This window comes from Anopheles nili, chromosome 2 (genome assembly GCF_943737925.1).
Source record: "Anopheles nili chromosome 2, idAnoNiliSN_F5_01, whole genome shotgun sequence".
In the NCBI taxonomy this organism is placed as follows: Eukaryota; Metazoa; Arthropoda; class Insecta; order Diptera; family Culicidae; genus Anopheles; species Anopheles nili.
In genome coordinates this window covers 68,116,396-68,132,580 of record NC_071291.1, presented here as the reverse complement: position 1 = coordinate 68,132,580, position 16,185 = coordinate 68,116,396, and the positions used below count along the sequence as shown (strand labels likewise).

At 44.2% G+C, this 16,185-nt stretch overlaps 1 protein-coding gene across 1 annotated transcript in view; it reads right to left on the bottom strand.

The window, feature by feature from the left end:
• LOC128728996 (RNA-binding protein fusilli) overlaps nucleotides 1-16,185 on the bottom strand; it is a 53,893-nt gene that overhangs the window by 8,719 nt on the left and 28,989 nt on the right. The window contains exons 3-6 of the mRNA XM_053822649.1: nucleotides 15,748-16,059; nucleotides 5,651-5,936; nucleotides 1,721-1,813; nucleotides 1,527-1,581 (exon numbers count right to left, since the gene is read on the bottom strand). Of these exons, the coding sequence (XP_053678624.1) occupies nucleotides 1,527-1,581; nucleotides 1,721-1,813; nucleotides 5,651-5,936; nucleotides 15,748-16,059 (746 nt within the window). The remainder of the gene's footprint in view (nucleotides 1-1,526; nucleotides 1,582-1,720; nucleotides 1,814-5,650; nucleotides 5,937-15,747; nucleotides 16,060-16,185) is intronic.

Below are 16,185 nucleotides of genomic sequence, written 5' to 3'. Positions count from 1 at the left end.
GCCATTTTTACCATTTGCGCCGCCCTTGCCGTGTAGTGCGAGCGCGTGCACTAATATATGAACCTTGCGCACTCTAATCGCGCGCTCCTAAATCTCCCGCGGGCTGTGAGCGATTTCCATACCTAAACGCCCGTGATGCTGAAATAACCGACAGTAACGCTCCGATGACAGATTTTGGGCAATCAAGACTACTACCAACCGCGCTCGGCGTGCTTGTGTGAATGTTTTCCCGTCCTCATGTGAATTTTTTGCATATGTATGACTTATTTCCGCGGATATTTCGGCATTAATATGCGCCTCCCAACAAGCTCCCGTCGGCAGGTGGACGGAATAAGATAAACGAATTAGCCCCCAGATGTTCAACACATCTGATAGAGGTTGTTTTGAGTGTAGAAACTAAAAGGTAAATCACTTCCTGCTTTGTAACTGTGCGCTGTGAGTTGTACCATTTGTTAATTCAACTCGCACTAACCCGACTGAGCATCGGAAGATTATGTACGCGATGCATTATCATTTCTTCCCAATTCTGGCACAAAACGGCACCCGTAACAGGCAAATGGCATTTACAAAATAAATGTGTATGAAACGGGAAATGCTGCTGGAGGCAAACTAAGCGCGGGAGAGCGCAAACAGCATAAAATTAACATTTATGGGTCAATTAATTTTCTGATCCATCCATTCTACGAGAGCTTTTTTCTCGCCGCCGCAACAGCTATGATACTAGTACGTGAAAAACCTTCCGAATGTTTTGCTAGGCTAAAAAATGTGCGCTTACTGATAAGCTTGCTGCTTCGTCAAGCGTGCTGCTATGGGAGGCAGACTCCATTAATGAAAATGTCGGCACATCGTTGTTCGTGCGAAATGGTTGGCGTTGGTTAAGAAAAGCCCCTCGGGAGAATTTATGAGAAGCTGCACAACGGGAGTCATTTAACGGGGGTTCTTTAACCCATACTCATTCGCGCGTTGTATTTTCGGGTTTGCATAAAAAAAAACAATTCACTATACCCGGCAGAACCCCGGGAAAGCATGTTGGGATTATAATACTGAACGAATAACTGGCCTTGGAAAATCTAAGGATATTGGCGTTTGAACTCAAAGCCCTGAAGTAATAAAAGCTATTGGTGCTTCAATCAACACAAACTATTGAAAAGGTGTCACTGGTATCAAGAAGGTCTGTGCCGTTTATCACAGTATTAAATCAAACATCTTCAAGTGTGCAAGAACATTTTTCCATAAAACAGTCCTTTCTGAACAATCACATCAATTGATACCGGTACCTGATATGACTGGCTGGATTGCATAGTAAATATTTTACTGATATGACATATTGCATTGAGAAGGCAATCGCCCATTCATTTCTTTTCCCCACCAAAACAGAGTTACGTTCATCAGTCAAGTAGAAAACCCGACAGCCGTTTCACATGAACATGCATTTCCCATATAGAACGCATACATTTTTCCATGCGCATCTCTGAATGCGTGACAAGCTTTCATGAACGCTATGTGGTAGAACCATTAACACTTACCATATGCCGGGCTCAAGATTTAGATTTATTACTTCGTTCGCTTCAAATTTATGTCCTAAAATAGGAAAAAAGATCACATTAAGATCACACACGAGAGATTCTAATTAAACAATACTATAAATCTCATCTCACTCTCAGGAAAATTTATTATTGATAATCAGGAAGATGATGCAAAGAATCATATAAGTACATACCTAGCGTGATCAAATGCTTTACGATTGTCACCATATCGCGTGCTTCCTTGACGTAGAATTCATTGTTGTCCTGGCAAGCTTGCAGTTCCAGATCTGAAATTGGAATACAAAAATACCATCTATTACTAAATGAAGTTTTGTTTATCCACCATCAAAGTTGAAGTTAATAATGATTAAAAGAACTAAAGATTGCTTCTTTCACAAACGGTATCGCAAGAAGCGTTGTCAACTCAAATTTAACCATCCATCTCGGGGCTACAAATTTGTGCACTCTCGAAGCCCCCCCAACAAGTTTGCCCTCGTATCTATCGATAGGAAATTATGCTACGAATCGAGAGAGTCAAAAGTGCACACACCACAAGTGCACGTGATTTCATTACACGAAGGTTCAATGTAGAGCGATGCATTCGATCGTCTAACATGCGTTGGAATGACACGCGTGGTCGCTTTCGTCGCCGACAACTTTCGTCGGCGTTCGTTAGTATGCATCACATTGACAAATTGACCCTTCCATCGGCTAGACGCACGTACAACCAGCCCGCGTCTAAAGGGCTTGCAGCCGCACACCAAAAAGAGCGCGTAATTGCCGACGGAGAGAGAAAAAAAGAAGAGAAACTCGGGTGTCTCGTCTAGTCTGGGGAAATTGCGTCAAGCAAAGAAATGATACATAAAACCACTTGTTGCTCTTGTTGCTCAAATGGATAAGCTGGGGCGATGGCGATCGGTTGAGGTTTCACCCAAAGAAGGCAGCAAGATAAATGCGATACCAATAGGAAATGATCCGGTTCTGCTTGCATGACATCGGAGCGGTTTTCTTTTAGCTTAACCCTTCAAGGGGCATACAAGAATAACTATTTTCGACATCTTTAAGTAAAATTGAGCTGATTGTGTCAATCGTTATGATCGATCGTCGATCGTTGAAACTGGTTTAATTACTGCATTAATTTAATTTGACGAATTGATGCAATAAAATACAACTGTAATAAATACAATTTGTCCATCAAAGGTTAGCTAGTGCATGTTACAAGCTTCTGTAATCGCTACTTAATCGAGCACACATTGAACGCCTCCGGGCACGGATTTCTAGTGTCACCCGATGATGGTAATACTCGTCTCGCAAACGCCACTCGTCCCCTTTCTACACCTCTCCTCGATCACTAAAACATGGTATTTGGGTGAAGAGTGCATTTGCTCGGGCCGGTCAGCTGACATGCAACACCCGAGAGAACCGGCGCAACAATCCGTACGTTTGTTCAACTCATTTTCGAGCGATTAATCCCTACACGGTCTTTAACAACAAATCAGAATGCGTACACATCCACCAACGCTCTCGGTGGGACCAGAAAGCAATGCCATATGAGGGCTGGGTTTAAATATAAGTTCCATGGCAATGTTGGTGCAGCATAATTGCAAAACTTCAAGTGCCCCAGACTATGCAGGCCGCAGACCATTAGCAGAGGCATACATCTGTGCTAGCGGACCCAATAAAATATCGTAGAACTCCGTATTGTTTATTTACAGCCATAAAATCGACATGAATGTTTTTGAAATGTCATGATCGACATGAAAAATGTTTTTTTTTTCTTTACACTTTACAAAATATCTGATGACGTTATCTAATTTCTGATTAGTACAGATAAGATTCTGTAAATGGATTGTCAATGTGATGTATTTAAGAGTTAATTTTGAAGATCATTTACAATTTCATTAATACTCATAACAACTCCGAATATCAAATATCGGTACATATGTTAGGACATATTATTTTATTTAAAATCAGCAATTGCTTTGATCTACACTGTACTGGAAATGATAATAATCTTTCCTTCACGAAGTGCTGTCGATACAGCTGCAGAAGCACCTGACCCGAGAAGGCACACTAGCGCCATTATGAGTGACAGCGGTCGGTACTCCAACTGCGCAACAAGCAATAACGGTGGGATTGGTAACTACATCATACAGAACATTTTTTTCTTATTTGTCCTCGATACTTCATGAAAAAGTTATAGACGATGGATTTTAAATTTGACAGAAGTTGATGATGCTAAAATTGATTGATTTTTAAATAAAACTACCTGTGAATGCTTAGGCCACAAACAGTTGTTTGAAATGAAAATGAAAACTGCTAAATGGAGTAGCGTGAATTCAACAATCCTAGTAATGCACATGTACAAAATGCCTTGAACGAGCAAATGGTACACGGGGCAGGTTTTCGATTTTCCATGTCGTAAAACAACGAAAAGATCGACATGCACGATCACAAAACACAGCAACGACTACGTTTAATGCTAGGCAAAATTGCGGCGTCAAATTTGGTAGCAATAAGTATCAACGAGCTTTTTCATCATCATGCTCGTTGGTACGATCATCAGCAAGTCAGCATCACCGACATGATTGTAGTCATTGTCAACTGCAGTGAACAGTAGATGAGGTAAAAGATCATTTTCTTCATGCTCAAATGTTCGTCCCTTGCGTAGCATATTACTTTGCCTTCCTTGGGCAGCAATCAACCACTGTGAACATGCTAATGTTTCGCAGCGTTAATATCCTTTTTTACCCTTTTGCCCTTGCAAACGTGCCATGTACCATCCATGCCAAAGAATCATTATTTTTGTCTTCCCATTGCTGACACCAATCACCGTCGATAAGCGTAATCTTTTTTATTTTGTGCGAACGCTTACGATGATTTTCGAAATATTTTCCAATTTTTTTCACACCATATAAGCCTAACGTAAGTTCAAACCACCGATCGAAGGACAAATGTAGGATCGTATGAAGAGAATTAGTAAAAAAACGCGCTAGACACAGCGCTTGTCCTTAAGACAATTTTCAATCTTCGATTCCTTACAAATTTAAGCAGAAATGAAGTTTTTCCCTGCCGACCCATCGTACCTTGGCCCGTGGACGTAAGCAAATGAGGCCAATGGCATTTTGCTGGCGTAAATTACTCGCGCACCCGGCTCGGTCACTCACTCAATCAGTCCATCAATCAATTTCGCCGAGGTTTGCCTCTACTTGCTTTAAATGTTCTTTTGTGCCCTTACTCCTTTTAACTGGAAACAACGAATTAGTCGATTGTATGTCAGTTTTGACATATGCCAAGAGCCTTTCTTCAGTGTGATTCTTTAAATGACAAGTGTATTCGAATGCAGGAAAAAACATGAGAAACGATAACTTCTGATGAGATATTCCACAAAAAAAGACAACAGATTTTTTACATTGCTGTACATAAAGATACCAATAACAAAAGCAATAACACCAATGCCAATGGCGCTTTTTTTAAGCAATCGCAAAGATCAGATCACATTTAACGATGCAAATGTTATTGAATGCTGACTTTTTTATGTAACATGTAAGATTTATGGCTCTACTCTAAAAATAAACAATTGAAAGGTTAAGCAAATGCTCCACCCATGGCAAAAAATCAAAGTCATGCCTATACTTTTACCTAATGATACACAGATTATCATCATCGTAACACAGTCGCAATAAAATATAATACCGAGGTAGCGAACAATATTCTAATCTTATCAATCCCGCTTAACAAACCATTCCTAAACGTCCAGTGATGTAAACAACAATTTACGTGAAACACGTGCAACAACAAATATACAAGAAAACACTAAAAAGTAGCATAAGCACGAAAAATAAAAATAAAGTTAAGAGCTTCAACTTCAAACGTAGCGTTTGCGAAACACCGCCGATTTATTATAACAGCAACAAGAACAAGAATAAAAAATGCTGACTCATTTAATCGAGCTAAACGTGAAAAGCACAAAACCTGAGTAGCAATATTTAAGGATCCCTTATCACAGTGACATGCACTAGTACTATCAACTGCTACTCCAGCAAGTGCAGAGTCAGTGCAGAAAGATGAACAGAACCGAAACAAGTGCGAATTCGTGAACAATTTCCAGATAAACCACCTACCTTTGATGATTTCGGCGATGGAGGTCGGAGTCGGCGGCAGATTTGGCATGGAATGAAGCTTCGGTGCGTCGGCGACTGGAACGAGAGCGCGCGACAGGTCACCAGCCCGGAATCGTACAAACTCCTTGCGCAGGTCGCAAAACCGCCAGTAGTACTGTGGCAGGTCGATGTCTTTGGCACTTGCTTCAGGATGGAGGCATTGCCGGAGAGGTAGCTGACCGTCAGTCACTAGCCGAAAGTTGGGACTGTGCGGGTCCAGGTTGAGTGATTTCGTGTATTCATCGAACTGTGGAAGAGAAGGGCAAAAATAATATTCGTTAACGATCGCTTCGCTTATCACATACATCAACTTCTCTGTAGGAGGTCCTACCATTTTCTTAACTCGCGAAAACAAAATGCACAATCTGCCGATAAGCAACCGTGCAAGGTGAATCTTAAACATCGAAAAGATAACGAACGAGAGCTTGCAGGTAACTGCGGGAATGCCACCCTACGTCATCTCAAGACCCGGGAACCTTTGAACCACTTACAATAACGATGACGACACCAGCGACGAAGCAAACATACATTTTCGCAGTTTTCATCGCGGATTATTTGAACTTTGTGCCCTCTTGACTGCCGATGCAAGGCTTCACGTATATAATCACACAAGCGAAGCTGGCGCTGCTAGCAGCAGAATGACCACAATCACTTCAAGCGGCGCTTGGTGCCTCTGCTTATCTCAACCATTGTTCAGTTCAACACACAAACGGAGTAAAGAGGCTCCTCGGAGCTAAAACTGCAAGTTGCTACTCTGCAAAACGACAACAGCCGCTGGGCTTGAGTGAAAAGCAGAAAAAAACATTCACTTGTACCCAATGGCATACCTTTGCGATGTTTTATCAACTGCTGATTGGAAAGGGTTGTATTGATAGAGATTTTGAAAATTTATTACCTTTGATACGAGAGCCACGTTGCTAGACGGTAAGCGCGACACAGGCGGAGACAAAAATGTCATTCCAAGATAGAGAACAAATGTGCCTTTAAAGCCGAAATGAAACAAATATGCCCTTAAAGCCGTTTTGATAAATCGGTCTCGATTTTAGGTGCAATTTGGTGATTTCACGTACACATACTGCGACAACACGCTTATCGATCGAAACGAGCTTCAAATCGACAAAATATTTCATAGTTTGGTGGGAAAGACATATCTCAAACCGTAGCTAATAGATAAATAGCTCGATCGAGCTCACGCTTTCGCAACATTTTTGAGAATGTGATACATGCTGCGATACAGGATGTACTGCAAAGCGATGTTTTAATTGAAAGCAAAAGATAACTATGCTTAATCTACTCTCTTCGACAATTCATATTTGTTATTATGACAATGCGAGTTTTAGCAATGTTACAACGCAATCGTGGTATGACAAAATAGTTACTTCCTTCAGTTCTATTATATCTGTAATTCATTCTATGGTTCATTCTGTGTCGTCAGTTTGACAAATCAAAATCAATTCTGTTCTCCAAAGGTTTTGAGTTTTACACATCCTACGACATTCTCGATCGCAGGGCTTTTAAATGCCTTCCGAGAACCCCTTTAACACAAGAGTGTGACATCAGGCATTATCACTTAGTATCTCTCAACGAATGACGATCGACTTCCGTTTGTGAGTATCAAATTTCACTGAAAAAAATGACATCCCATCTACCTACCTTCATCCATTTTATTGTCCTCACATAACACAACAAGGCTCACAAACGAATGGAAACATTTTGTTTAAGGGTTGCACGATCCCTAAGTGAACCTGATTTACGGTCTATTAATCTTCGCTCCTAGGCAAATGGAGCGTTTCTTTACACGATCAGAAGTAGATCATATGCAGCACGAGAGACAGAACGCACAAAACCGCTGCTCTAAATTGCGTCCGCCATCATCACCATTTCTTGCGAACCTAATTTTCGGTGCCTTTGATTTAAAACTGTCAACGCGGCTCTCGCGTGATTTATCACCCACCTGCCGGAGGCCAACCAATGCAGGCGAGGGAAAAGTGACGCTGATGAAAGTTTACGATTTCACCGGCATGGGTTCGGTGGCGAGCCGAGAAACGAAGCAACGGCGGTGACGAAAGAATTGTGAAACACTTTCCAAGCTCACCTGTGGGGCTGGCTGTTTTGGGCCAAGCGAGGAAAAAAGTGCCTTCCAGCTCAACTAGCACCATTTCGGAGGGTTTAGCGCACCGGACTTCCCTGCTTGAAACAACGCAAAACGGAGACCATTTTTGAGACGTGTTTCTTTTCGACTCATTTTTTGCCCATTCACACCGAACAGTCACCGCGTCATGTAATAGATCCTATAAAACTAAACAAATGCCATTACTGCGAGCAGCGCGGACTTGCGGTGGAATGAGCGCAAGCAAACACAAATCGCGGATGCAATCTTTACAACTGTTGCTACTCTCTTCCTGGGGCTTTTTTTTTGTCAGCCCTTTTCTATCTCTGACACGGCGCTTAGGCACACGCGGGACACACTTTTGAATTACAAAGTACATACAAATGGATTTGCACAATACTTCCACACAGCAAATAGCAGGGATGCAACCAATCCGTTTTACTTTGCGGTACTCATTTTCTCCATTTCACATGCATGGACCCTGCGTGCTACCGACGATCAAGACGAATTGCCAAGATTCATCATTGCTCCTTGACATCTGGCAATGCTGCAAGTGATGGAGAAGTGTGTACTAACAATCGCAATTTGTACAATGCTGCATTCCGGAACGTTCGTCTCGCGAATCGATGAATTTTGCACATTTTATTGATCAATATTTGTGCAACTGCTCGCAAGCCCTTCGGAAGCCCATTTTTGTCCGCACGTCCGACGTCAATGGAATGTGACATCTAGAAACAATAGTCCATGTAGGGTCTTTTTCGACATCCCGATGGACAACGACCTCGATTGTGTGGCCATGCATGGAAAGCTGATGAGACGACAGTTACGCAGCTAATTTCATAATTGACAACATGCTAATGAACTCGGCCCGTACGGTGTACTACTGGCAGGAGGATTGGTTTATGGTTCCTGAGGTTTCTATCTCCTCTTGCGCAGCTTCATATATTCTCAACCCGTAGCCTTCCTTTTGCAAGCTCAACGAATTGCGCCATACACTCATCAAAACCCTCACACAGGAAGCATGCTCATCCTTTCCCGTGATGCTGTAATGACGTCCATTTGGGTCCGCACAAAATGACTGACTCACGGGAAAGTTGGCACAAGTACGAGACAGGAGAGAAGCGGGACTCAGCGCCCACCGCAGATAGGCAAATTTCAACCTGCCAAAAAACCCGTTGTGGAATTGCAAATTCGACCTTCCGAAAGGTAAGTGAGTCAGGTTTGTTATGCTTATTCGCCGTGATACCCCAATTCCCGCGGCGGAATAAACAAGCGACAAGAGAAAGGTCCCCAAAGACAGAAAGAGAACAACTCCTAATCATAAGCATATATCGCCGGGTAGAAAATAAATAAATTAGCAATATCTATGTTATGGAAACGAGCAGGAGATACATATATATTTCATGTTGCGTTTTATCTTCATCGTCCCGATCATACACATTCGCAGGTAGATCCCGTTCGAACTATTCCACGGTATTTAAATAGCTGAAGCTTATATTTTCACAAATTTAGAAGATAAAAAATGTCATCTTTTCGCCTCAATCAACGATTGCTACTAATGACGACACAAGCCATCCCGAACCGGATAGCTATCTTGCGAAATGCGCAATACATCTCAAATTGCAATTCAGAGTTCAAAAACGTGTATGAATCAGACATAAAAAATGTAGATGAAGAACACTATAAGAACTAGCTATGATTAAGGTATTAAAACTCCATCAAATAACATCAAAGGTGTGCTTCATTTGATGGATTTTGTTCAATCGAGAGCTTCATTCGCTTGTTAGAAGGTATATTTTGATACAACAACAACGTGTTTCATTAGAGCAAATCTAGACTCTACTTCGCCGCATCATTCCTTGCACACATGCCAATTACTTAAACTAAGCTCTTCCTGTCATTATCATGCGCCACACGGCTACAAGTTACAGCCTATCATTACAACACCGGCCAAAGCATCCAGCGGGCCGATTTGGCTCCATAACGGAAAGGATGTAAAACTATTTCTGAGCAGCATTAGCGACAGATACTATTCTCTAAGGACGACTGGATCATATCCATTGTAACGATCCCGAGTCTGCGGGATTCCGGTGAGGCGATTGCTGCGTTTTGTAAAAGTTGTTCTCGAAACAACCGACCAGGCAGACCAGGCCAGCTATGTCGGTACAATTTAGCGTCATTTGCGCCTCCGGCAGCGTACGGCTACCGTGCACACGGCTTTTCCTGAGAAATTATCGGAAATTACTGTCTTCGCTATGATCAGTGGGCTCTGTGATCGCGGACGCCGAGATCGGATCGAGTTTAGTTTGCATCCGCATGATCTGCGCCATTATCGAGGCACACTGATACACATTTTCATTCTTCAATCAACGCTCAGGAATTCCCAATTGTGAAGGTTGCAGTTCAAGATTGGCAGATTATACAATGCTGCAATGATTTCAATGCTAATGATCAATATTGTATTTAATGGTTCATTCATTCTAGTGAAATCGGTTTAGCAAGGTAAAATATATTATCCAAATAATGTGTATACCGTCTCAAGAAGCAGTTCATAGCTGCATTTGATTAAAGGTAGTTCAATTGATATGAAACAGTGAATTTAGAATTCAAAACGTTTAGTTTAGTTAACAGTTTTAGAATTCAAAACGGAATTGAATTTAAGCCAACACTTTGTCTTACAGAAGGTTTTACGACACTACGTTGGGCTCTGCTTATTGTGAAAATAAGGATTTAATTTTGCTTTTAGTCGTACGTTTTTCTGCGTTTAATGCATACAGCAAAAAAGGGGAAAATGAATTCACCATTGAACCAAAAAAAACGCCAACATTTCGGTACATACATTTTTGTCCGACCATAAAGTGTCGAGGAAGTTGTTTTCGCTTTCTTTTACATGTTTTTTTGCTGTTGTTTTTTACCGTCATTTCTTTATTGTACCGCAACAATTATTTAATGAGCGGTCTTAAATGAAATATCCCCCAGCCCGAGAGCCCGGTCGTGGTGGGTTGATGGATACCGAGGATAGTCTAATTTTTAAGAAATGCTTCACCACCTGCAGCCCCTTCGCCGCTACGATGTGTGGAATTTCCGGTCGCCAGATAGGACGCCCGAAAGGCATCGAGCGAAGAAACGGTACAAAAAAAAAAACAGGCAGCATCGTTTGCATCTACTCTGCACGTAACGAGCACTTACCGACCGAGCTACATCGTTAATGTAAGATGATTGCATGAGGCAGGGAAAATGAGGAAGGAAAAAACATAAGCACATATCTAAGTTTTGGATTTAAAGTAAAAAAAACTATATCTTGAAAATGCAGAAAACATGAAAATATATTACTTTCATGACTCAAACAGGATCATACTATATTTCAGACACTTTAACGTAATGTCACACTTTGCACTTTACTCCAGCTCTTTGGCCCTGAACTTCTACCACAATAAAGTCTCACATAAAAATGTGGCTGAGGAAAAAGACGACTAAAAATTCACGCCTTTTTAGTAAAACAACATTACGTTTTCTGAATGTGGGCTCTTGTTTTCGAGTGTCAAAAAAGATGACAATGCTGCACTCAGGAAAACACCTGCGTGCTTTTTCAAGGCACTAAAAATTAACCCAAACAATACAAACTCGTTGCTGGCGAGCGAATTGGTACGGGATGTCCGGAGCAGAGATTACCTTTCACTTTTGCAATGCATACACACATGTTGCTTTAATTATGTTGTCCCCGCCCTTCTTGAAGGGCGTCGGGAAGTCGGGATATTAAAATATCCGTACCACCAAATCCATCAATTTGCTCCTTCGACAGGAAGGTCACCAAAAGGTATTATGAGGATGCGAAGAGATCGCACGAAAGGTAAAGATAATACAAGACAAAAATGGAACAGTAACGTGCCGTCGGAGAAAATCTTTACGTGCTGAGCTCTGGCTAGAATCAATGCGAAGGATAAGCATGGAAACGACATCAATGCCAAGGATTGCTTGGCATTGGTGTAAAAGAGTACTTTCGAAATGCACGAAACAAAAGAGAGAAAAATTGCACATCGTATACATGACACTGTATTTATAATTAAACGCAACTGGGCAGAGGGGCAATGAAGCGGATTTCAGTGAAGAAAAAGCAAACTGTGTATTGATGAAATAAGCCATCAAAACTATGATTATAAGCGCATACATTTAGAAGACATTTGCACAGCTGCCCCTAGTCGCCTTGGCCAAAATGATGCCATATGAGCGGAGGAGGTTCGTCGCCAAGACCTGCGCAAATCACTAGAATTATGCATCCAGCGTACCTACACGCGCGCGCTCATGTGAAAGCCATCGCAAAGGGGCTTTCGATCGGTATCGCGTGGAGTCTGGGACGGTGAAAGGTCTCGCTCGGGGTGAGGTCAACAATTTTCTAGCAGCAACGAGCACTGTATCCAATAAGGGCCCCGACAAATCTCGAGACGAAATCGAAATGCGCCATTTGAAGAGTCCCTCGGCGCCGAGCGCACAATATGACAATGATCTTTGTACGTTTGTTCTACTTACGAGATGGTGCCATTTGTGAGCCATCGGATTCATAATTGACCGAGTGTTGCGCACCTTGCATACCTTTAAGGCGCACACCATCTCGCTCTTGCTTTTGGGCAACCCGTTGAAATCGTGGTACCGCCTCCTGAGTACGATCACGATCGCGATACAATCAAGGCTTTAGAACTCACACCAACCCTACCAGGCACAACAACGACGTCGGTGTTGGGCAGCAGATGAGGGCGCAAAAAAAAGCCGTGCGCAGTAATCACGGAGGCGTCAGAAAGCGCAGGCAACAGGTGAACACACATAACCTAACGCCACTCAAAGAACCCCCTCGCGAAAGAGGCCAAAGGCTGGCATCTTAATGAGCATTAATTAACGCCCTGCTGCACAAACCGCGCGTCCAGGCGGCCGGAGCGAAGTGCTGTTGTGATTTCTCATAACCAGCACCTTTGCTCTCTGCAACCAGCCTTTTGCGTTCGCTCGGATCGGATAAATCATAAATTAAGCCAAGGATTGATTGGGTTTCCGTACAACAGCGATACGAAAAATGAAGCTCCGACGGGCGCCGCTACCGGTGGAGGACGAATCGGGCGAGGCAGAGGGTTCCGACGGTAAGAGCTGCCGGTAAATCCTCGAACCGTAACCGGGACGTATCCATCAATCGGATCGCATGCTCATCACTCGTGGCGCTCCACATTGCGCTCCATCGTTCGCAGGGCGGCCTCAACCGAGGGAAAGACCACGAGCGCCGAGGTTTAGGCACCGGAACGGGGAAAGAGAGAAAAAAAGCGACAACGTTTTCCGAGACTCTGGTGGTGATTCAGAGGCTCCTCGATCGGTGATCGATGAAATTGCGGCCCCTCGTGCCTTTGGCGGGCGTTGGGAAACAAGCTCCGGGATTTTCATAAGAAAAACTTCATCTCTCTCGTTGGCCGACCTTTCCATTGGTGGAAAATCACCCCAACGGAGAGAGTGAAATCGGCGCTAAGCGGTTTTCGTGGTAGTGTTGCCCGTGAAATCTTTCTCGGGAGTTGCTCGAAAATGAAAGCACTGCGCAGCTTCGTGAAGAAATTGAAAAGAAAATCAAGGACGACCGCGATCGTACAATGGATGAAATATGAGGTGAAATATTTTCTTTAACTCATCGTTTACTCAGATTCCTCAGAGTCATCACATACACCTTACAAATGTTCTGCTATCTCTATGGCATGCCTCAAACTCAATCCAATGTGCCTTAATCGTCCTTCAGGAAGCATTTGCAACATCACGTTCAGATCGTCGCGTCGTATAATCTTCCTTTTATTGACTTGCCCGACAAACCGACGGTTCATTCGGGCATGCTTAACGACGCAAATCAACCGTAAAACGTTCCATCTTAATCGAATATCGTCCAACGGGCGGATCACCAAAGGAAAACCCAACCATGCGACAAACCGTAGCGGATCTCAATGAATTAACAATGTCCCGCAGTACCATTGCGTACCACACCGTGCTGCTGCGCATGCCTTCTTGAACGTTCGACAGCAGGTAGTATCGCGATCGCTAAACATCGATCCAAAGCACCAAGCGGAGAATGTTAGATCGCCGATCCTGCGGCACCAATGACGGCCGGATCGGAGCAACGAGTTTTCAAACTAGATTAATTGAGAGACCCAGTTATTCTCGATGGACTGCAGCAGTTCCCAGCGGCCTCTCCATAGCACTCGCTTGATCAGACAACCGGATCGCAGAGAAGGAAACGAGATGTAGCCACACACAACCCGTCATCGCCATCGCTGGTTGTTGTATCGATTAAATAATAATAAAATCAGCAAATGAGGCAACTTGCATACGTCGCACTCCATGATGGCCTGACGCGAAGAAGGTGAGCCTTTCTAGGTGCAGTGAAGCCTCTTGGTTGCACTTGGCGTTGACACAAACCCGCTCGGACAGGTGCGAGATGTTGGACGGATCGAGAGCGTAACGCGATTGATCGATCGAACCCCGAAGCTTGAGCTGATATCGCAACACGCACTTGGAGGTACGTAAAAGAGCTACGTGTATTCAGATACGATCCGATGTAGCGCAAGCTTTCCTCCAATCGGCACCGATTCGAATCGAAACTCGATGGAGTTTCCTTTCGGCAAAGGAAAAACGAATCAATTCAAGAAAAAGCTGTCAGCTTAAACCTACTCTCGGCTGGCAGCTAATCCGTAGTCTAATCGAACCTATCAACCGCATTCGCAAACTTAGTTCCAATCGACGTACACGTTCCGCTATTAGTCGGCATGATAGAACAGGGTAACTTGTCTGATCAGTTTAAAGTGATAGAAATTGAATATTTCATGATCACCAACAGCTATAAATTCCATTTAACCAAAGCTTTGTCGGATTTTTCAATTGCTGCTTCGATCAACCAAACTGTCCTGCATATCGACGTGTGGAAAAGGACCATGCAACAAATCGCCTCATCTCAAAGAGATTTTCACATCATTAATGTTATCTTCGTATGCTAACTACCAGCAGAACCTTGGTCTGACAGGAAATCCAACCAGTTATCGGCCCACTAAACCTTTCGCAATGATACGATTCGATCGAATTTGAAACAGGGTCTTCCTAGATTCGCAGCTCAAGAAGCGGAGAAACATATGGACTTCCGAAGCAGATATGCTAAACTCGTCAGCTCCCCGAAAAACCGGCCATTCTAACGGGACGGGATGCAAACGGCACCGCCACAGAATGGACAGAGGATAGCTCCTTCGCGTGTCTTGCCAGCAAACAACCGCCACCAACCGGACGGTGCGGTCTCATCTCGCGATGCATTAATCGATGCAATGGAGAAAAAAAAGGCACCTCTAAAACATGGAAACCTGTCGCGATGTCTCTCACCCTCGACGGCACACGCCGCGAACCCATGGAGAGGGATATTGTGAAAGTTGCGCGAATCACTAGGGGCGCAGCATCATCATGCTGTTCGGTGCTGACACACACGCGAATGGACAAGTCCAAAGTGCAGCGGAAAACCTTGCCGTACCCTCGTGCGCGTTCTCTCAGGCCACTGTACCCCTTCGGGTGGTGCGCGCGTTCGTCCACAAGTAGGTCCCCGTCCCCGTGCATAATTGGACTAATCGCGCGGTTGCAACTTTTTCGCAGTTTTCGCAGCCCTGGCAGTAGCAGCAGCAGCAGCAGCAGCAGCAATCAGTCGCTACTTATCTGGAACCGTTGCGCTGCCGTTCCAGCGAAACCGATCGCGTCATTTCACGGAGATCTCTCGCCCGTTGAAGTCACCGCGGCAAACCGAGGAACAAAGTCACCGAAAGTCCTTCAAGGCACGCGCGCGCCAAGCTAATTCGATCCAGCCTTTTGCCCAACCGAAAGCCCACGGCTCAAAGCGCTCCCGCGTTGCGCGTCAGTTTTTCTTTTCTGGAGGATTAAAAATCACAAGACGACTTACCTGTTGGAGGACCTCCTCCAGGGGACGCCCGTTGGTCTGCACCAGCGACTCGATGGCCGGTATCTCCTGCGATATTGCACATTCCGGCGGTGATGACGCCCCGATGGCGCCCGGGGATGCAGAACCGCCCGGTATCGCAATCGTACCGGGCTCCATCGCGCTGCCGGTGGCACTGGTCGCGATGTTGCTGTTGCTGCCGGCGAGGCTGCTGGGCAGGGCACCGATGGCGCTGACATTGGTGCTGCTGCCGGACGACTCGGTGCGGAATGTCGAATTCGTTGGCCGGACTAGATACTGCTTCACGCCAATTATCTGCAAGGAAGCGAGAAGAAACACGCCATCAAATCACTGCTGGAAGCAACACCGAGATAAGCCGCGCGTGCGTAGGGACGCTGGAGTTGGAGTTGAGTTGGTGGTGGAGTCCTCCTCGTATGCTAA